The sequence below is a fragment of the Dipodomys merriami genome, unplaced genomic scaffold (genome assembly GCF_024711535.1).
Source record: "Dipodomys merriami isolate MVZ:Mamm:240054 unplaced genomic scaffold, mDipMer1.0.p SCAF_334, whole genome shotgun sequence".
Taxonomy (NCBI): Eukaryota; Metazoa; Chordata; class Mammalia; order Rodentia; family Heteromyidae; genus Dipodomys; species Dipodomys merriami.
This window is the reverse complement of record NW_027204871.1, coordinates 65,869-88,078: the sequence shown is the minus strand read 5'-3', so window position 1 is coordinate 88,078 and position 22,210 is coordinate 65,869. Positions and strand designations below refer to the sequence as shown.

At 37.2% G+C, this 22,210-nt stretch overlaps 1 protein-coding gene across 1 annotated transcript; it reads left to right on the top strand.

The window, feature by feature from the left end:
* Window positions 1-9,949: 9,949 nt before the first annotated feature.
* Window positions 9,950-14,240, top strand: LOC138803112 (uncharacterized). The gene is made up of 7 exons (XM_069986939.1): window positions 9,950-9,956; window positions 10,057-10,102; window positions 10,433-10,509; window positions 10,984-11,157; window positions 11,594-11,695; window positions 13,509-13,642; window positions 14,012-14,240. The coding sequence occupies exons 1-7, from the start codon at window positions 9,950-9,952 to the stop codon at window positions 14,195-14,197; spliced, it is 726 nt and encodes a 241-aa protein (XP_069843040.1). The 3' UTR covers window positions 14,198-14,240.
* Window positions 14,241-22,210: the final 7,970 nt, after the last annotated feature.

Genomic DNA, 22,210 nt, shown 5'->3' with positions numbered 1-22,210 from the left:
CATATATATATATATATATATATATATATATATATATATATATATATATATATATATGATGAAATATGTTTAAAATTAAATAAATATTTAAGATACACATTTAAATCATAACTAAATATATGATACTTTTATATTATATACATATATTTAGAAATATAAAATCATATTTATTTGTATGTTTATAAATATATTTGTAATTTTTTCCAAATAGTACATCTGAAGATTTTGGGTAAAATGTACAGTTTCTAAAGGCTTACTACTGACCCATCATACTTTCAATCATATTTTCTACTAATAAAAACATGTCTGGATTACTAAGACAATGATTATGAAACAGAGTAGCTTTTTATTCCTTATAATTTTAGATTAAAAACATCTACTTTGTTGGTATGAAACCTAAAAAAATATGATCTTGAAATCACACTCCACAAACTGGACTTATGCATTAATTTAGCAACTTACAGGTCTCAAACTTTTATTTGAATCCTGTATCTCACAAAATCTGTTTCCTTAGAGTCAGCTACATGTACAAACATGCATGCATGTTCATGCTCACATACACCCCCATACTCACATGACATACTAAATGTAAAACTGTAATAAAAATAATATAGATACTGAAAAAGAACTCATTTGCAAATGTAATTAAATTTTACTTTTAGAATATTATGGATTATTGAAATACTAATGAAAGAGCAGCTGAGAGGATGTTTCAAATACTTGAGTGTCTGCCTAAAGAGCATATTTCTCAGTCCAAACATCAGTATTTCCATCCTTCCTTCTCCCATATAAAAAACATAAATAACTACAGAATCAACCTACATGTTCCTTATTCACTCATTAACTAAAGAAATTATAATATATGTATGCATATATGTACAATGATATATTATTTAGCCGCACATAATAATGAAATAATATCATCTTCAAGAAAATAGTTAGAACTGGAAACCTTCATATTAAAGCAATATGCCGTGAAGGTTAAACAAAGGAGGAGGCTGCAATGCTTGATAAGAAATGTACGCATTAACCTGCCCATGTAATTGTAACCCCTCTGTACAATGTTTTCACAAAAAATAAAAATTAAAAAAAAAAACAAATACTAGATTCTCATATGCATACCCTAGACTCAGAAAATAAAATGAATGACTCAGGTGTAAAAGTTGGAAAGGATCATATTTGGAAAAAAGTAAGAGAGGAGATGAAGAGAAATATTGTGGAGTAAATAGATTCAAATATTTTATGTTAGTATGATGACAGAATAAAACATGTGTATAAAAATAGGATAATGAAATTAATAAAAAGGAATATAATTTACCAAGCTACATTATATGGACAGATTAATATAACACAATAAAATACTTTGTGAAATTAGTGTTTGTTAATAAACAAAAATTCATTCAAGTTGACATAGATTCATATGTTAATTTCCATTTTTTGCTCAGTTGTTTCCTTGATAAAGTAGAAGGAGATATTGGTTTTGCTCATTTAGAAAGACAATCTTGTCCAATTAACATTAATCTAGTTCATTACTGTCAATGTGAAATTGTTCAATCAAATTAATAATTATATTAGAATATTTCCAATGTACTCTTCAAAATATTATCCCTATAGGTATATACTTTTTACAATTTATTGAATATGTTTTCTTAACTTAATTCCTATATACCATTTTCTGAATGTAGTTTGGTATATGCAACTAAGACATTTTTTACCAGACCAGGAAAACAATTATTCGAAGAGTTTTATCAAAAATGCTTATAATGAAAAACAAGAGGTAAATCCAAATTATGTATATTTGAAGACAATACTTGGTTAGTCTTCTTCTCACATGCCTCATTTCCTTCTTGAGAATAATATACACTGTAAGGAAATGTTTAGAATGTTTTGCAGAAATAGCTTGACTTTAAACTATTGAGTTACTCTATGCGGCATATTGTTTACTTTATGTCGAGAAAAGCCAAATTCTTGCCTTATCATTTTCTAAGGTTTTATACGCAAGTTTAATCTCTGATGGATGATAGATAAAGATATAAACATTTTTTAACAGTGGCTAAATTTAGGCTGAGGAATCTAGGTACAACTGTAATCCTGCAGATAGGCCTCACCATCATGAGACCATGAAATCAAAATGTTAACCAATGCTTCATGAAATCTTGCTTATGAGATTTTGTGTATTATAAGCAGTGGTTATTAGCATTTGTTTTGTAATCAGCATCATTTCATGAGTTAGTAACTGAATTGAGACATTATACTCAAAACAAAATTTAAGGAGGCATCCAAAATTAATTACCAAAATATACATCATTTAACACAATGTTTTTAAAATGCGAGCTAAAGTACATAATTTAAGAAAAAAAATCAACATGTAAAATAAATACAGAATGAGTATGACGGATTTTTCTTTTACCCTAGTTGCAATATGGCTTGCATGATGACTTTTCTGGTAATATGTTTAGTTAGGTCTTGATATTTAGTTAAAGTTATGTTATTTTGTGTATTCATTTGTCAGATAAAAAAGGAAATGAATTCCATGCCAGTGTCAACCTCCATAATGATGTTAGGGTTGTATCCTGCTACCCCCAAATACCGCTTAGTCCTAAATCTCAACATTAATGGACTTAACTCTCCGATTAAGCAACATAGACTGTCTAGTTGGATTAACAAGCAAAATTCCTTTATCTACTGCCTTCAGGAGTAACACCTTGCTCATACAAACAAACAACTTTTGAAAGTGAAAGGCTCAAACAAAATCTACCCAGCAAATGGCTCCTATAAACACGTAGGAGTTTCAATCCAAATATCAGATGAAATAGACTTCAATTTAAAATTAACGAGAAGAGATTATTTGTAATAGCCCCACAAAAAATAAAATACCTAGGAATTAACTTAACCAAAGAATTGAAGGACCTCAATGATGAAAACTTTAAAAACTTGAAAAAGGAATCAAAAGAGAAACTAGAATGTGGCAAAACCTCCCATGCTCCTGGATTGGAATTATCAATATCATGAAAATGGCAATACTTTCCTAAGCTATCTACAGATTCAATGCCATACCTATCAATATTCCAACCTCATTCTTCAAGGAAATAGAAGAGGCAATTCTAAAATTCATATGGAATAATAAAGACCCCAAATAGCAAAATGATTCTTAACAGAACGAACAGTGCTGGAGGAATATTAATAACCTACTATGAACTCTACTACAAAGCTATAGTAATCAAAACAGCTTGGTTCTGACACAAGAAAAAGACCTCAGGATAGATGGAATAGAATTGAAAACCCAGAAATGAACCTACAGACCTATAGCCCTGTAATCTTCAATAAGGGTGCTAAATCTAGAATATAAGAAAGACAGCCTCTTCAGTAAATGGTGCTGGCAAAATTGGTTAATAACTTGTAGAAAACTAAAGCTAGATCCTTATATATCACCCTGCACCAGAATCAACTCCAAATGGATCAAAGAACTCAGAGTTAAAGCAGACCCTGTGAAAACATTACAGAATGGAGTAAGAGAAACCCTAGGTCTCCTTTGTACAGACCAGGATTTTCTTAATTGAGACCCAGAAATACAACAAATCAAAGAAAGGTGGAACAAATGGGATTGCATGAAATTGCAGACCTTCTACTTGGCAATGGATATAGCTAGCAAAATCAATAGAAAGCCCACTGATTGGGAGAAAATTTCACTAGCCATACATCGGACAAGGGTCTCATATCTAAAATATACCTGGATCACAAAAAATTAAATCCTCCAACAACAAATCCTCAAAGTAACAACTGGCCAATAAATAAGTGGACTAAAGACTTAAAGAGAAACTTATCTGAATAGGAAAGAAGGATGGACAATAGACACATGAAGAAATGCTCCTTAGCCAGAAAAGAAATGCAAATGAAAACCACATTATGATACCACCTCACCGCAGTTAAAATAATCAAGAACTCTAATAACAACAAATGCTGAATGTGATGTGAGCAGAAGTGAACCTTACTGCATTGTTGGTGGGAGTAGAAATTTGTTCAACCATTTTGGAATTTGTTATGGCAGTTCCACAGAAGACTCTACATAGAGCTCCCCTATGACCCAGCAATCCCACTTTTGGGCATTTACTCAAATGATCACAAACAAGACCATACTAAAGCTACCAGCATCTCTATGCTCATTGCAGCATTATTTACCATAGCTAAGATATGGAACCAATCTAGACATATTCTTTATTGGATCAAAAATATGTGGTATAAATACACAATGGATATTGCCCCATTTGTTAGGAAATGGAAAGATTGGAAAAAATTATATTAAGTGAAGTAAACCAGGCCCAAAGAAACATAGATCCTATGGCTTCCCTTATTTGCAATAACTAATATATGACTGAGACAAACAGAAACTGTCAGACAGGTCGTTGTTTGGAGAAATGAATACCAAGATATGGATTCAAATGTTTTCTTTTCTTTCTTGTTATTGTTTTCAACATATTTATAAGATGATTTGTTTGTTGCTTTGTATGTACTTCCCCCAGGCTATAAGCGGTGCTTTCACTGTATTTGATGTTGGTATAATTTTTGGAGGGAATGGGAAAAACAAACTGTTTAAATAGGTTTACAAGTGGACCCATTTTACAACAATGAGATGTATAATACGTTATGTCGATAAACGAACTTTACAACTTTGGTGGGGTGTATGGTGAGGGTGGTAGGGAGGGTGGTGGTAGAGGGATGTGTGGATGAGGGGGAGAGGGGAAGGGATGGTATGGGGAAATAAAGGAGGAGGAAACAATGCTTGATAAAAAATGTACTCACTATTTGCGCATGTAATTGTAAACCCTCTGTAAGATATTTTCACAATGATAATAATAATAATAGAATATCAATTTAAGTGACTAAATATTTATATTAAATCCCATGAATTATATTCCTTCAATTTTCTGTCTGAAGTGTTCTGCAATCTAGGTATTTTTAAAAGAAATATTGTATGTTGTTTCCTTGGTGACAACATAATTGATAGACTTAATATGTTCCTAAAACATGGCAGTCTGAAATGAGGTGGATGTTCTTGGGTTTGCATGCAAATCTTTTGGACAGCACTAAAGTTTTAATCTTGGATGCTATTTGCTTGGTAATTTTTACAGGCTTTCATAGTATGAGAAGAAAAACAAAAGGCCATAGGAATATTTTTATCAGCTACATTGTTGTATTAATTTATTCAAACACATACACACATACAAACACACAGATATACACATGTGTACTATGAAGACCCAGTCAGTCTGCAAGAAAATATTTTAATAGGAATTCCATAAAATATTTAGTCTGCTGAGATATGCTTAGAATTTTTGAAATATCTAATTGCTTCCACCCCTGGACAAATCATTATCATTGGTGAAAATGTTGCCATTTGAATTTAGAATGCCGCAGAAAGACCTATGTGTTAAAGAAAAATTACTTTCCACTTCCTCCCAGATTGTGGAGAATACCTGAATAGTTCTTCTGGAGATTAAGTTCTTTAGAGTGAAACCAATGAAAACATAGCCTCTCACATACTTTCTTCTTTTATCTTTAAATCATTCTAGGTAAAAAACATTTCTCTTTGACGTACTTCCCACCTTGACATGTCTTGTCACAGCCATCCAAAGCAATAAAACATACACTGAAACCTTCAGACTTGTAAATCTGAGTAAGCCTTTCTGCTTAATAAATGGATAATATCACTTATTATGGTAGGTTATAAAGCTAACACAGAAGTCTAGTCTTTGTAACAATGTAGACTGTATTAAAATATCCTCCATTATAAAATATCTAATTCCATGTTATATTTTGTGTTTTTGTTTCTGTTGATCCTAGGGCTCAAACTCAGGGCCTATATGGTTCTTTTGTGTTCAAGGCCAGTGCTCTACATATAAGTTGAACTGGAACTTCATTTCTCCTGGTGGTTAATTGGAGATAAGAATCTAATGAACTTTCCCACTTAGGTTAGCTTCACACTGTAATGTTCAGATCTCAATCTCTTAACTAGCTAAGATTACATACTTCAAATTCCAGTGCCCAGCCATGTTGCATATTTTGTGTAATTCCAATTCTCAGCATTGTATAGATTCTCCTACTACAATATGAAAAAAACAGAATCTACTAAGGATATTTGTAAAGTATAAAATGAAGGAAGAATTTTCATTCTTCACAAAATATATGCAAAATCTATGCTAAAATACTAATATTTTACTGTACATTTCTTGCAACAAGTTTGATATAATTTTATAATTGTTAGGCCAAGTTTCTCAACATTCTACTGGAGAATTACGATTTCATGCATGCATGCATGCATATGCATATGTATATATAGATATCCAAATATCTTCCCTAGTGAATCATCAGAATTGAAACTTTGCTTTGTTTTTGCTGTTGGGCGGTTCTCTGACAATACCTGTCCTCTTTCTCAACATTCCTTTATTTACTATACCATAAGCATTCTAAAATCAGGTTCATATCTTGAAGAAGGTTACCAGTCAGTCCAAAAAATATCTACCCAGAGGGTTTTAATAAAGCAAGCTTTAAGATAGTAAGATAACATGAAGTGATAACTAAAAAATTTCTACGGAGACCTAGAAAGTTATCAAAATTATATCTGACATTTTTCACATTTCTGCCTTCCTTTTCTTCTCATACTTAAGAAAGTACTGACTAACACTATAAATATATTTCATTTATAAATTAAGGATTACTGTTTTTTTCCAGCTTGAAGCCTTCTTTTCCATGGTTTTTGACATAAACTTTTAGGAGACTTTTTTTGATGGTTATGGGATTCCATTCCAAACAAAGCCATGTATATCAAGAAAGCCAATGTTTTCAACTCAGAGTACTAAAAATAAGAGGGAGAAAATTAAGGTTAGGTATATATGTTAAGCAAACATACAGGCAATATCAAGACATTTTGAAATTGTATACCTTTACTAGATAAAGTGGCTCAAACCTATAATCTTATCTACTTGGGAAACAAAGATTAGAGAATTCCAGTTCCAAGCAAGCCCAGACAAAAAAGAAGTTACAGAAACTCTAACCATTTGCTTGGTGCAATGTATTCTTGCCTGTGCTAGGAGGACCACAGTCCAATAAGGCCCAGGCATAGTGATACTACCTTAAATAAGTAATCCAATTACAATCTGCTGTAATGACAGTAGTAGAGGTGTTGTTTCACAAGTACAGGGTTTGGGGGTTCAATCCTCCTGTACCACTAGGAATTTAAGGGTAAGAACGGCATGTCTAAGGACAAGACTTCATACTGGTTTTACAAGCTCTAATAAAACTTTACCTCTTTTGTTAATTTTTAAAGTATAATCATATTTTCCATGGCCAAACCAAATAATTTCCTATTAGAGATTTTCTTTTATCCATTAAGGAATATGTTATGTGATGGATACTGTCCCACTGAAGTCATATTAAAATCAAAAACTCGTTGACTGCATGTGGAATCAGTATCTCAAAGGTATCGTTTAAGTTGAATTCTCCTCCAAGAGAAGTAGAAGGAATTGAATATACAAAAGAAAGAGGACTCAAAAGAAGCCAATTCTGATCTTTGAGTTCTAGTTCCACCAACTCAGAGGCAAAGTATTTACAGTATTAACACTACCCAATCTGTGGTAGTTTATTATTACAATTACTAGCAAACATGAGGAATCTATAAGACATGAAAAGTCATTGATGCTTGGGGTCCATGACTCATCTCTATTATTCTAGTGTTTAAGAAGGATGAGACTTGAGGGATAATGGTTTTCAGGCTGGTAGGAAAGTTCATGAGGTTCTATCTCCAAATAACTACATGGTTCTTATTGTAGATTGACTACTATTAGCAAACAAACTGAAAGCATGAGATATGTTCAAGCCCCAAACTGGGAGAATGAAAAAATTCTTAGAAGAATACTATGAAAAATAGAGTTATGAATAGGAAAGCAGAAACAAAAAAAATAATTGATATATATATATATATATATATATATATATATATATATAAATTGATATAGACAAAGCTTCCCAATGTGAAATATGGCACACAATGTAATATTTAGGGTTTTACTTCTTATATAGTAGAAACAAATGGTATGTCTACTTGAAGAAACTAAAGTGTAAAACTGTATGCAATAAATAATGACATTATTTTATGTTTCCATAATTTAACTTGTTTCCCCACAAATTTATAGAATAGTATAGCTATGGAAAAATCAATAAATATTGCATTTTCATATAGGATTACATATCCTTGCAAGTGTTGTCTAAAATTGATCTACATTAAAATCATCGCCATTGATATCCTTCTCAAGATTCCAAATGTTTATAATTTCAGCTGACCTTCCAAAAAACTCATATCCCATACATAATTTTTAGTTTGTTCATGCATTCTTAGGAACATAAACATATGGCACAAAATATAAATTACCTTTATCTGCTGTCATTAATGTATTATAACTAATACAATTAAGAATATACCCTGAGAGAAAGAAAATTCTTCCTTCTAAATACATGCTTGCAGGCACACACACACACACACACACCCACACACACACACACACACACACACACACACACTCATACTCACATAATTACCACTCTAACTTAGGTTAGATTCCTGACATTGGGTATGAGAAAATGATCTATCTAATAATCAAACTTCCTTGCTTAGTCATAAAATACATTCATAATTCCACACATACAAAAAAACTAGATCATTCAAAATAATGAGATTATTTAACAGAACCACCCAGCTCCTGAGCCATCTAATCCCTGATTTCATTCATTCATGACAATGCATTTTTCATATCACATTTAAAAACTTTTTGAATCTCTCTGATCAGCAGACACAAATGTGCTATCATATAATAGAAAATGTAGGTAAAATTACTTGTCCCTAGGTAATCTTTAATATATCTTAAAGAGTTCTATGTCCTTCTTTCAGAGCCTGTTTCTGGCATTTTGCCCTAATGTCTAATAGTAAGTTACAAAGGACATACCATATTCCTTAATTCATTCTCCCTAAAGGTTATGCTATGGAGTTGACTCTGATTTTTTGCTTATTCTAAATTAAATTTTCTCAACCAGTTGAATTATTGTTTATGTTACTCCTAAGCCATTCGAAATATCAAAAAGAACTGGAAATTCACCTTAGCAATGATTTGTGAATGGCAGTTATGGTTGTGGGGAGGTAAAGGACTTGAATTATCTAGAATGCCTTAAAACTGGCACTGTTATTTAAGGACTGATCACATAGTAAGCTTTTAAAGTGTGTCTTCTTATTTCATGTAGGACGGTAAAAGTATGCTTTTCATCACATTCTTGCCTGCAAAGAACTAGAATTATTTCCTTTGTAGAGTTTGTGCTGAAAAGTCTATGACTTAAAGAGGCACAATAAAGAACTCAGTAACTCCATTGCAGACTAGCAACCATCTTGTGAGGTACGGATAATAAAAAGAACCATGAATTTGGCTCAGAAATAACACAGAAAAGAAAACAATTGCTAGGCAACTGAAACATAAATAATCCTTGGGCAAGCCACAGGAATTTTCTCTGGATACATCAACCAAACACTGGGAGGCCATACGAGACACAGTGACCCAGTGCCCAGGTGGTACCCGTCAATAACAAGTCAGTATTAATAATAACCAATCATATATGTGTAGCTCAGTTTGCTTAAAATATTAGCCAATCATGTAATTTCTCCTGTAACACACCCTTAAGGTTGTTTATTCAATACTATATAAACTGTACTGATTCTATATTTGGGGCCTCTTAGTGTCACCAGTTACCGAGTGCACGGAGGACCAAGCTCGAATTTGCAAATAAACCACACTTGTCACTTATGCTGATCTTGGTTTCTGGTGGTCTTTGGAGGAGGTATAAAAGGTGGGGCTTCGTCCGGGATAAACTCATAAACCCGCCTAGACACCTGATCAGAGAGTAGCAAAGAATGGCCGGTAAGTTAAGGCATTGCCACTTTGTAACTGTCTGGGGTCTGTGTGTCCTGCAGGATTGGTATTCGTGTTGGCAAGAAGTCTTGGCAGATGGTGCTATAAGGCAGTCAACTGGACAAGTGGGAGAGGTCCCCCGGTTCCCCGGGAAGGTAAACTATCCACTAGTGTGGACACTTGGGCCTGTTTGTTGTCAGAAACTTTCTGTCGGATACTTTACAAGGTAGACTGTCCACTATTGAGGACATTTGGGATTTATCCTGTCTGTAATCCTTCACTTTCTTTCTGACAGTCTACCATGGGCATGCTGTTAAATGTGTGTCTTGTCCAAATGTCTGTGTGTTTGTAATGTGAGTATTATGAAACATTTCCTCACTCAGGTTCATCCAGAGGTGGATGCCCAGAGACCCTGTTTGTCTCCGTTTGAGGCTGTTAGTCTTCGCTCTGTTTCTTCATCCAGTAATAACTACTTTCTCTTTCAGACCCCCTTATTTTTCCACCTTGAAGGGTGAAATCTGGCCCAGAAAGATTGGCCCGCTTGAAGCAAAGCTGGAGTCAGGTAATCTATCGGATGCCACTGCTAGAATATCGCAAAGTGTCTCTGTCTACCCCTTTGGGATCTTAGACAGACCAGCTAGTCCACACTTTACACCTTGGGACATTGTTAGCTCTGTCCTTAACATCCTTTAAATTAGTTGTTAGGAAGGTAAGGGGGGTGCGAGGTGCATTCTGGTTCTGACCCATTTCAATGTATATCAATCCACACATAAGACCAGAGTAAAGGAGAAAAGTAATTACAATTGTCACTAAATGGAATAGCAGGTGCTTTCAGCAATTTGGATATGACCACAACTCAAAATGTCCCAAGGAGTAATAAAGCCCCATGGAAAACTTTCCAACAAAACTTCCTGGGTGCAAGGGGTCAAAGCAGTTAAACGATACTCATGGACCACCCAAAGAACAGTGGATCTGGTGATGGGACGAGTGTCTCACTCATTCTTAGTTATCCCATAGAGCCTTTATCCCTTATTAGGAAAAGACTTGTTGACTAAGGTCGGGGCACAGATTCACTTCTATCCAGAAGATTCCCAGGTGACAGATACCCAAGGGAGACAAATACAAAGTCTGTCTCTGAGCCGGGAAGACAATTACCGGTTGCACCAATTACCCAGGCTCCTCACCAAGAAATCACCTACTGGCTGGAAAGGTATCCAGAAGCATGGGCAGAGACTGGAGGAGTGGGACTAGCGAAGTATAGACCAGCTCTCTTCATCGAGGTAAAGCCAGGAGCTAACCCAGTCAGAGCCTGGCAGTACCCTATATCCATGGAGGCACGGGTGGGAATAACGCCCCACATTAGGTGACTGCTAGAACTGGGTATACTGTGGCCCTGTCAGTCAGCATGGAACACTCCCCTGCTATCAGTCTGTAAGCCCCACTCCAATGAATATAAGCCAGTGGAGGACTTAAGGGAGGTCAACAAATGGGTAATGGAATTCACCCGACTGTACCCAACCCCTACACACTCCTGAGCACCCTGCCTCCTGATAGGCAGTGGTACACAGTATTAGATTTAAAAGATGCCTTTTTCAGCCTACCCTCGGCAGCTAAAAGCTAAGATCTTTTCTCCTTTGAATGGACAGATGTAGAAAGAGATATTAATGGAGAGCTGAACTGGAAAAGACTTTCTCAAGGATTTAAAAACTCACCAACACTCTTTGACGTAACCCTGCATGAGGACTTAGGTGAGCCTAAGGGAAGCCACCCTGGCTTGACTTTGTTGCAATATGTGGATGACTTATTAATTGCTTCTAAAACTGAAAGAGAATGCATCCGAGGAATGGAGGATTTACTCCAGACTTTGGGAAGCCTTAGTTTCTTGAATGTTGGCCAAGAAAGCTCAAATCTGAAAATCAGAGGAAACTTATCTGGACTATTTATTGAAAGGGGACAGCAGTGGCTTACAAAAGGAAAAAAAGAAACTGTCATTAAAATTCCAACACCCCAGTCTCAGCACCACATAAGGGAGCTTTGGGTCTCAGCAGGCTTTTGCTGTCTGTGGATTCCTGGGTTTGTAGAGTTGGTTAAACCTCTTTATGAGGCTACCAAAGAAAAGCAGCTGTTTTTTTGGATGGAGTAGGTTGAACAAACGTTTGAACAGATAAAAACTGCCTTATTATTAGCCTCAACATTAGGACTCCCTGATACAACTGAACACTTTTATTTGTATGTGGATGAACATAATGGGATTATGAAAGGAGTCCTAAAACAATATCTAGGCCCTTGGAAACCAGTAGCCTACTTATCAAAGAAATTAGACCGGTGGCAGCAGGATGGCCACCATGCCTGAGAATGATAGTGGCTACTCCTCTAATGGGAAAAGATGCAAATTAACTATGGGGCAGGAACTGTATGTGACCACCCCCCATGTTATTGAGAGTGTGTTAAAGCAGCCACCAGATCGATGGCTCAGCAATGCCCGACTAATCCATTACCAAGGACTGCTACTCAGTCCTCTCAGTATTAATTTCCAGGTTCCCTCGGCTGTCAACCCAGCGATTTTTCTACCAGATCCAGACCTAGACATGCCACTACATGATTGCTCAGAGATCCTGGCGCAAGTCTGTAATATCCAAGAGGACTTAAGAGATCAGCGTTACTAGATGCTGAATTCGAGTGGTTTACAGACGGGAGCAACTTTGTTCATCAAGGACATAGGTATGCAGGAGCAGCAGTAGTGACTGAGACTGATGTGGTTTGGGCCGAACCTCTGCCCATAGGCATGTCAGCCTAGAGAGCCGAATTAATAGCCCTGACCCCAAGCACTAACGCTAGGAAATAATAAAAGACTAATTCTGTACAGTGATAGTCAGTATTCATTTGCAATGACTCATATACACAGAGCTATCTACAAAGAAAGAGGATTACTGACATCAGAGGGAAAGTCCATCAAAAATAAAGATGAAATTTTGGCCTTAATCGCTGCTCTTTGGTTGCTTAAGAAGTTGGTCATTGTTCATTTCCCTTCACATCAAAAACTTAAAGATGCTGTGAGTAAAGGCAATAACCTGGCCGACAGAACTGCCCAGGAAGTGACAACACAAAGAGACTCTATAATGATGATAAACCTCCCAGACCCCAGTGCAAGAACTCTCCTGGACACTCCTACATATACCACAGAAGATTTAAAATGGATTGATCAACTAACGATTGCACAATTCCTCAATGGTTGATGGAGAGACTCTAAGAGCAACATTATCTTGCTAGAATAGTTAGGGAGTAAAATACTACTGAAAATGCATCAAGCACCCACATGGGTACGAGGAAGATGCAAGACCTGGTAAGAAATACTGGTCTTAGGATCAAGAATAGTCATGTAAAATAGAACAGATTGTCAGGGACTGTAAGGCATGTCAGCTGACTAATGCAGGGAAAATTCAGGCAGGACCAGGCATTCGGATAAGAGGAGATAGACCAGGAACCTACTGGCAGGTGGACTTCACAGAAATCAAACCTGGCAAGTATGGATATAAATATCTATTAGTTTTCCCTTTTCAGGATGGGTAAAAACCTTTCCTACAAAGCGTGAAACAGCACAGGTCGTGGCTAAGAAGTTGCTGGAAGAAATCTTACCCAGGTTTGACTTCCCCAGTATGATAGGATCAGATAATGGACCAGCCTTTGTGTCGAAGGTAAGTCAAGGACTTGCTAATGCTCATAGGGCAGATTAGAAACTGCATTGCCCTTATAGACCCCCAAAGGTCAGGACAGGTAGAAAGGATAAATAGAACTGTAAACGAGACCCTGACCAAATTGACCATGGAAACTGGTGGTGACTTGGTAACCTCCTTCCCTTTGCCTTATACAGAGTACGAAACTCCCCTTTGAAAATTGGTCTTTCCCCCTATGAAATTGTATTCGAAATGGGCCCTCTCATAATTCCTAATTTTCAGAGCAGTTTCTTAGGAAAGATGATGACTCTGAACTTTTGTTCTCTCTCAGGGTCCTGTAGAGGACCCGCCTTTATGTCTGGCCTAGACTGAATGTGCTGTATGTGTCAGGCCCTCCACCAATCCCACATCACTTCCATTCCGGGACTGGGTCCTGGTGAAAAGACACCGACAGGAAAACCTGGAACCTCGGTGGAAAGTACCTTTGTGGTCATCTTGATGAATCCAACTGTCCTCATAGATGACGACATTGCTACCTGGATCCACCATTTGATACGAAGCCTGCAGATCCCATAACCGATTTCGGAGAGAACCCAGAGTGATAAGTCTCACTTTCCAAAGACAATCCTTAAAGCTCAAATTGAGCCATAAAAAGACTAAGTCATGAAATGATTGTTGACATATACCTTACTTAGAAATTGTATTGACATAATAGTAGGTGCCTGTAATCCTAATCATCCATATAATTGGACTTGGATTATTAGTAATCAGGTAATGGACAAACGTTTCCCTCTGGCTGTAAAAGAGGGACCCTCCCTATGGTTTCGAGGCAGGCTTGCATTTAATTTGTGCCAGCTCGCTGAGGGAGTATGGGAAGGAACTAGGCTTGTTGAGTGTAGATGAAGACACTGGTATGTTTGCCCAGGGGAAGGAAGGACTAGTAATTGTGGAGTACCAGAGGACTTTTACTGTAAGAGCTGGGGCTGCAAACAAGTACCTCAGGAAAATGGAAAGGAAAAGGAGGAGACCTTGTTATTTTTACTAAATTAGGGCCAGCGGGCATCCAGTTTAATGGTATGCCTGTGCACCAACAAATTAGGGTTCCCCAGGATTCTGATGCCTGAGTGGATGTTCGGTTCACAGACAAGGGCAAACAAGTCCTAGAATGGGAATTAAGTCCTAGAATGGGAATTAGGAAAGACTTGGGGACTAAGATTTTACCGATGTGGAGAGACTCACAATGGCATATTTATAACTCTACAGGCAATTGCCACAGCTAGCTATTTCCCTTCAGTAATGGGACTAAACACTGTTTTAAGCCTGGCTTCTGCCACCAAAGCCAAAACAAGTGAAAAGAAAAAGCCCCAGGCTGTAGTGACCCCATCTCCTCCGAAAAGAGGAGACCCCTCAGGGAGAACATCCTCTTGCTGGAGAATTCTCTATGGCAGCTGTTGGTTCAAACTTATAATGTAATCAATCAGACCCGCACTTATATTACCAGTATATGTTGGATGTGTTATGATATGAGACCCCCAATTTATGAGGGTATTGCAGTGGTACAGAATGTAACTAAAAAAAGTAAATCACGCAGATGGGAATAAAAAGAGGCAAAACTTACCCTACAGGCAGTTATAGGACAAGAGTTATGTGTAGGACGAGTACTAAATAATTTTACTCACTTATGTAATCAGACCCAAGAATGGACTCCAGAGGAAGGTTATCGATTACCTCCCCAAGATGTTTGGTAGACATGTTCAACTGGCCTAAACCCTTTTGTGCACTGGAAGTTTTAAATAGGACCCACAGCTTTTGTGTCATGGTGCAACTCATCCCACGACTAGTTTACAATTTTCTGGAAGACAAGATGATAAAAATGTCCACAGCAAGCTACTGGTCCCAAAGAACTAAAATAGAAATAATAACGGCCGTGACTATCAGAGCCCTGGTGGGCTTAGCTGGAGTAGGGACTCGAGTAGCATCCCTAGTTACTCAGAGAACACCCTACTCTAGCCTTTGTGCTGCTATAAATGAGGATATCAAAAACCTGGAAAGTTCTACAGCCTACCTTCAAAAAGCTCATGATTCCTTACCTGAGGTGGAGTTACAAAATAAGCAAGGGCTGGACTTAATTTTCTTACAACAAGGAGGTCTATGTGTTGCCCTAGGGAAGAATGTTGCTTCTATGCAAACCACTCTGGAGTTGTAAAAGAATAAGGAAACAGCAAGAAGGATGGTTTGAATCATGGTTTAACTATTCCCCTTGGATTACTACATTAATATCCACTCTGTTGGGTCCCGTTATCATTCTAGTGCTTGTGTTCACTATAGGGCCTTGTGTTGTAAATTGACTAGTGATGTGCGTTAAGAAACGAGTCAATACCGTACAACTGATGGTATTGAGAACGCCATATCAATTAATCCCTGATGAAAGACATAATGCAGGCTCGTAAGGACCATGATTAGCCTTTCAGGTGCATAATAGAAAGGGGGGAATGAAGAATCTAAGACCTAAAGAGGCACAATAAAGAACTAAGTAACTCCATTACAAACTAGCAACCATCTTGTGAGGTACGGATTATAAAAAGAACCACGAATTTGACCCAGAAATGACACAGAAAATAAAACAATTGCCAGACAACTGAAACATAAATAATCCTTGGGCAAGCCACAGGAATTTTCTCTGGATACATCAACCAAACACTGGGTGGCTATACGAGACATGGTGACCCAGTGCCCAGGTGGTATCCGTCAATAACAAGTCAGTATTAATAATAACCAATCATGTATGTGTAGCTTAATTTGCTTAAAATATTAGCCAATCATGTAACATCTCATGCAACACTCCCTTAAGGTTGTTTATTCAATACCATAAAAACTGTACTGATTCTATGCTCGGGGCTTCTTAGTGTCACGGGTTACCGAGTGAGTGGAGGACCAAGCTTGAACTTGCAAATAAACAACTCTTTTTTCACTTACATTGATCTTTGTCTCTGGTGATATTTGGAGGGTCTCCAGTCCAGGTATAACAAAGCCATGCTGCTACTGTAGTGAAAACCACAAACAACTGCACAGCTTTGTTAGCTGCTTTAGATTTTGAAATTTTCTTCCAGTATCCCTAGTGATTTGAGCCCAGATTTATGGGATAGTCACATAATACACAATTGCAAAGGACCACAATATAAAATGACAAAATGCAAAATTAGGTTCAATTTTTTTCTTTGTTGTTTCAATTTTTTCTTTCTGTTTTTTTCCTTAATTTTTTAATTGTGAAAATACCATACAGAGGGGTTTCCATTACATGGGCAAGGTAATGAGTAGATTTCTTAACCAGCATTGTTGCCTCCTCCTTTGTTTCCCCTTCGCATCCCTTCCCATGCCCACCCCAGCCCCACTCCGCCAAAGATGTAAAGTTCGTTTTTCAACAAAATGTCTTGTACATCTCTTTATTCCAATGGGTCCACCTTTATCACTATTTAAACAATAAGTTTTTTTTCCTCCCCCTCCACAAAATATACCAACATCAAATAGAGTGAAAACAGGGGTTATACCGTGGGGAAGAGACATACAAATGAACAAAGAAATCATCTTATAAATATGTTAGAAACAATCGCAAGAAAGAAAAAGCATTTGAATCCTTATTTGGGGGTCCATTTTGCTTAACATAAACTTATCTAACCGTTTCTGCTTGTCTCAGACAAATACTAGTTATTGCAAATAAGGGAAAGCATGGGACCTATGTTTCTTTGGGCCTGGCTTAATTCAGCCTTGGAAGAAAACAAGAGTCATTTTTTTTTCTTATTCATTGTCTTTTAAGGAGCTAGATCCGGTTTATTTCTCATTATTGTTGATATTACTTAAATAAATTTACCAGAATTTTCAAATAAAATAAAGAGATAGGGCTGGGAAAGTGGCTCAGTGGTAGAGCACTTGCCTTGCATGCCTGAGGCCCTGGGTTCAATTCCTCAGCACCACATAAGCAAAAAGAAAAAAGCTGGAAGTGGTGCTGTGGCTCAAGTAGTAGAGCGCTAGCCTTGAGCTGAAGAGCTGAAGGACAGCGCGCAGGCCCAGAGTTCAGGCCCCACAACCAGACCCCCCAAAAAAAATAGATATAAAATGACATATTTAGTAACAAAATAAAGCTAAACATTTGAGTGATATTTTTATTTAGTTCTGTTCTCAGCTGTGCTGAAATAACATTGAAATGAGCCAAGCATATATGTAAATTGACACATATCAATCACACAGAGCTCTGGAATCTTTGGGCTTTGATTTTTATATCAATGTCACCTAGAAAACAAAATTATCACTTGCGTCATGTCTTAAGTAACATACTTAATACAAGTTTTATTAATTTTACCAATACATTTCATAATCTATGGAATCTATGCATTGCATAAGGATTTGATTTCTTATTTCCACTGAATTAATATTACGTTTATTTTATTTTTTTCACACATAAAATAATGACATTCTTGAGGATAAAACATGCCTGTTTTTCATTTTGATTGCCAAAATTGAACTATAAGGCACTTTGATAATTTAACTTTAAATCTGAACTAAAGCAAGATATTCCAGCACTTATCCAATTATTCCTATTGAAAGGTTAAAGTTTGAGGCAGTGACCACCACGAGTTGCCTCCTGAGCCTCAGTACTCCCAAGAAGACTTGGAGTGGATAAAGAAAATTCCCATGGCCTATAAACTCCCAGGCAGAGAAGGAAACAAAGACAGGTGGAAAACTGGGGAGGGAACCTGAAGAATGCATGACTTGCTCTGACACTCAGAAGTAAAAATTAGGCAAGGAAATCAACTCATTGAGGACATTGTTAAAAATTTTATAGCCTGTCAGCTCACCAATGCCACCAATCAACCAGTTACAAAAGAGCTCACTTCCGTGGAGATAGGCCAAGTGTGCACTGGGAAGTAGACTTCACAGAAATTAAAACTGGAAAATTTGGATATAAATATTTGCTAGTTTTTGTAGACACTTTTTCAGGATGGGTTGAAGCCTACCTAACAAAGCATGAGACCGTGAACGTCATGACTAAGAAGATCCTGGAAGAAATCCTACCCAGGTATGGCTTCCGGGTCGGCTAATGGACCGGCCTTTATCTCAAAAGTAAGTCAGGGAATAGCCACAGTACTGGGGACAGATTGGAAATTGCACTGTGCTTATAGACCCTAGAGTTCAGGGCAGGTAGAAAGAATGAATCGAATTCTAAAAGAGACCTTAACTAAATTGGCCTTAGAGAGTGGCGCAGAATGGGTATCGCTCCTTCTTTGTGCCTTGTTTAGCATAAGAAATTCACCCTATCAGCTTGGCTTTACTCCTTCTGAAATAGTGTGTGGACACCCTCCACCCATTATCACTAGCCTTCAGACTGAATTGCTTGCTGATTTGGATGATACTGAATTTCTGTGTAAGCTTGACTATTTACAGCTGTTGCGTAACAGTATGTGGCCCCAGCATAGAGCATAATATGATTCTGCTTCTATTCCTACCCCCCATTTGTTTAAACCTGGGGACTGGGTGTTTGTTTCATGGCACTACTTGCGATCTCTGGAACCATGGTAGAAGGGACCTTACATGGTGCTACTGGCTACACCTAGTGCCCTTAAGGTGGATGGCATTGCTGCTTGGATTCACTGTTCCCACACCAGACCAGCTGACCTGTTTGTCCTGGACCACCGTGGGGAAACATGGGAAGTCTCCAAGCATCCTACCCAACCACCCTACATACGCTGGAAGAAAAGAAAAATGGACTGATTGTTATTGGTATACTTGTTCAAGATCAAGAGCTGTTGGAGTTTTGTTTTGGTCCAGAGCCAGAAGATTGTGGCTCAGGACCATAAGTCAAGGGGGGGGGGGAGGAAAGGTTAAAGTTTGAGGCAGTAACCACCACGTGTTGCTTTGCTAAGCAACACGTGGTGGTAATCAAAACACATGGTTGATTGTGTGCTCTCCTCCTGGGCCCCTCTGTGTTGGAGTGTAGGATGAGGCCCAAGCTACAGCCCGTTTAAATAAAACAGCTGTAGAGTCTGGCTCTCGGTAGTCTTGTGGGGAGTCCTGCGACCTTGGCATTACACTTTAGACTTGAATATAACTTATTTTTGAATGGTAAGAAATGAATATTACATCTAGTCTCTATACTATATTTAAGAAATGATAATATTAATTTTTCCTTCAAGTAGAAAGAAAGAACCTCAGTTTAGATGACAAAAAACTTGAATGGAGATGCCAAAAAGTTTATGAAAAATACAAGTCATTATGAGTTAGATGAAATAGTGATTTTTGAAGGTCACAAAATGAAATCTCTTGAAACATTCTTATCTGTTAAATAAAATGTATTGACACTAACAATATTTCATTCATCTCTCCAGCAATGGTATAACCAAACTACCTCCATGCCAAATAGCTTTTCTGATTAATTCAAGTCAATAATTAGGAACAGAAGTTATCGAAATGTGTAGAAATATCTACCCACCACTCTAGAAATTAAATCTGAAGTCATAAAGGATTGGGATTAATAATTAGCTTTCATTATGTTGCCTTGAAGAAGTGAACCCTTTTAAGTGGGCATAGTTGTAGAGATTTGGTCACTGAGAACTTGTGATCAAAGAGGATGTTAAGATCAAAGTCCTTTCCTCCTCTTCCTTCTTTTTCTACTCTGTTTCCTTCTCCTTCCCCTTCTCCTTTTCCATCTCGCTCCCTCTCTTCCCCTCCTGCTCTTTTTCCCTCTCCCACTCCTATTCCTTCTCTTCTTTACTGCCTGGCTTCCATGAATACATACATTCCATCACATGTTCCTGACATGGGGTACTGTGCCACCACCAACCAAAAGCAAGGAAGATAAGAAACATAAACTGAAATGTATAAAATCAGAAGCCAAGATTAATCTTTCCCCAATTTAAGTTAATTTTATAAAGTATTTTGTCATATTGATAGGAGACTGACACAGCATGCTCTCACTTATTATAAGGGATAAGATTTACTGGAAAAAAATCTGACCAATATCACCTTAATGAAATGATTGATTAAATTAATATTATATAGGAAAAATCTACTTTAATGTGTCAGATATACTTCAATAAGAGGCAAAAAATCACCTCTATGGTTTACTATGAAAAGACAATAGAATTCAATCTATTCCTCAAGGAAATTGACCTATATTTGGAAGCATTGTCAATTTCATAAATGATGTAAGAAGACTGAAGAACACATTTCAACTCAATCTGTGTGATATAAAATTTACTCTGTCCCCTGTATTCTCTCTATGTCTGGTTCCCAAAATGATTTGTATTTTATTCTAATCATATTTTTAATTAACTTTAAGTATTGTATGGGAGTTTGACAAAGCAGTTTATGAATAGTGTTTAGTGAGTTTTTTTTTTTCGTTTTTGTCTTCTGAGGTTTGAACTCTGGGTCTGGTCGCTGTCCCTGAGCTCCTTTGCATGAACATTAGAACTCTATCATTAGAACTCTATCACTTGAGGCATAGCAGCACTTTCATATTTTTCTGAGATTTAATTGGAGATATGCCGGGTTCTGTCGGGACGATGGAGGATACCTAGGGGAGGAACCTGGAATAGGATGGGAGATGGCAAACAGACAACTCACACACATTAGTAGTGGATGCTGAGTGCTGAGTGCTGAGTGCGATTTAATGCAGAGGATAACAAACTTTTATAACAGAAGTCTTCATAAGAAAGGGGCAAATGTTACACAATCTTGCTACAGGGCTTCATTCTTGGATGGTCACCAGCTGGTCCCCTGAAAGGGCAAAAGTTTACACAATCTTGCTGCAGAGCTTCATTCTTGGGCAGTCCAGCTGGTCGCCTGATAGGCACTTGTTTCCGGCTTATCTCTAAGAAATATAATGGGTTTCGACGTTTGTCACCAACTAACCATTACCTTATTTCTATAGAGGCCTTAATTGTCCCATAAGATCTTTCCTGTTCCTTTTTTAATAGTAAGGTCACAGAGGCCTAGATCTAGCAAGTCTCTTAGTAAATGAGAGTACCAGGAAGTTCTTTCTCCTAAGTAGTTATCTCCACAATTGCCATACATTCTTTCTGTTCTAGCTGTGCCTACAGCTTCTTGTAAATCTCTTACAATTCCTTCTGCTGGAGTGACTTTGTGAAACCCCCAATACTTTTATATTTACTTATAACTTGTCTACTAGCCTTCATAAAAGGGGTTTCAGGGTAGCACTTTACTCTGGTGAGTTAGTCATATTTTTGAGACACTCATCAGATATTGGAGTCGTCAACACTCTTAAGAAAGAGCTTTGAATAAGGGAACGTTGACCATGAGTAAGCACAATGAGCAGCAGAAACAGTAAAAGATTAATAGGCACTCTTATGAGGAGAAGAAAGACAGAAACACGTCTTTCCCAGGGGTTTGCCAGCCTTTTTCCAGGAGTAGGCCTCTTAGAAGCGCTATTTTCCGAGGTAGACTTCGGTGATGTCCCAAAACTTGGAGATAGGTTTCTGTAAAGCCCCATTCTCTGAGGTAGACTTCGGTGAAGTCCCAAAACTCAGAGATAGGTCTCTGAAGCCCCTATCTTAGGTCTGATAGATGGTTTCCCAT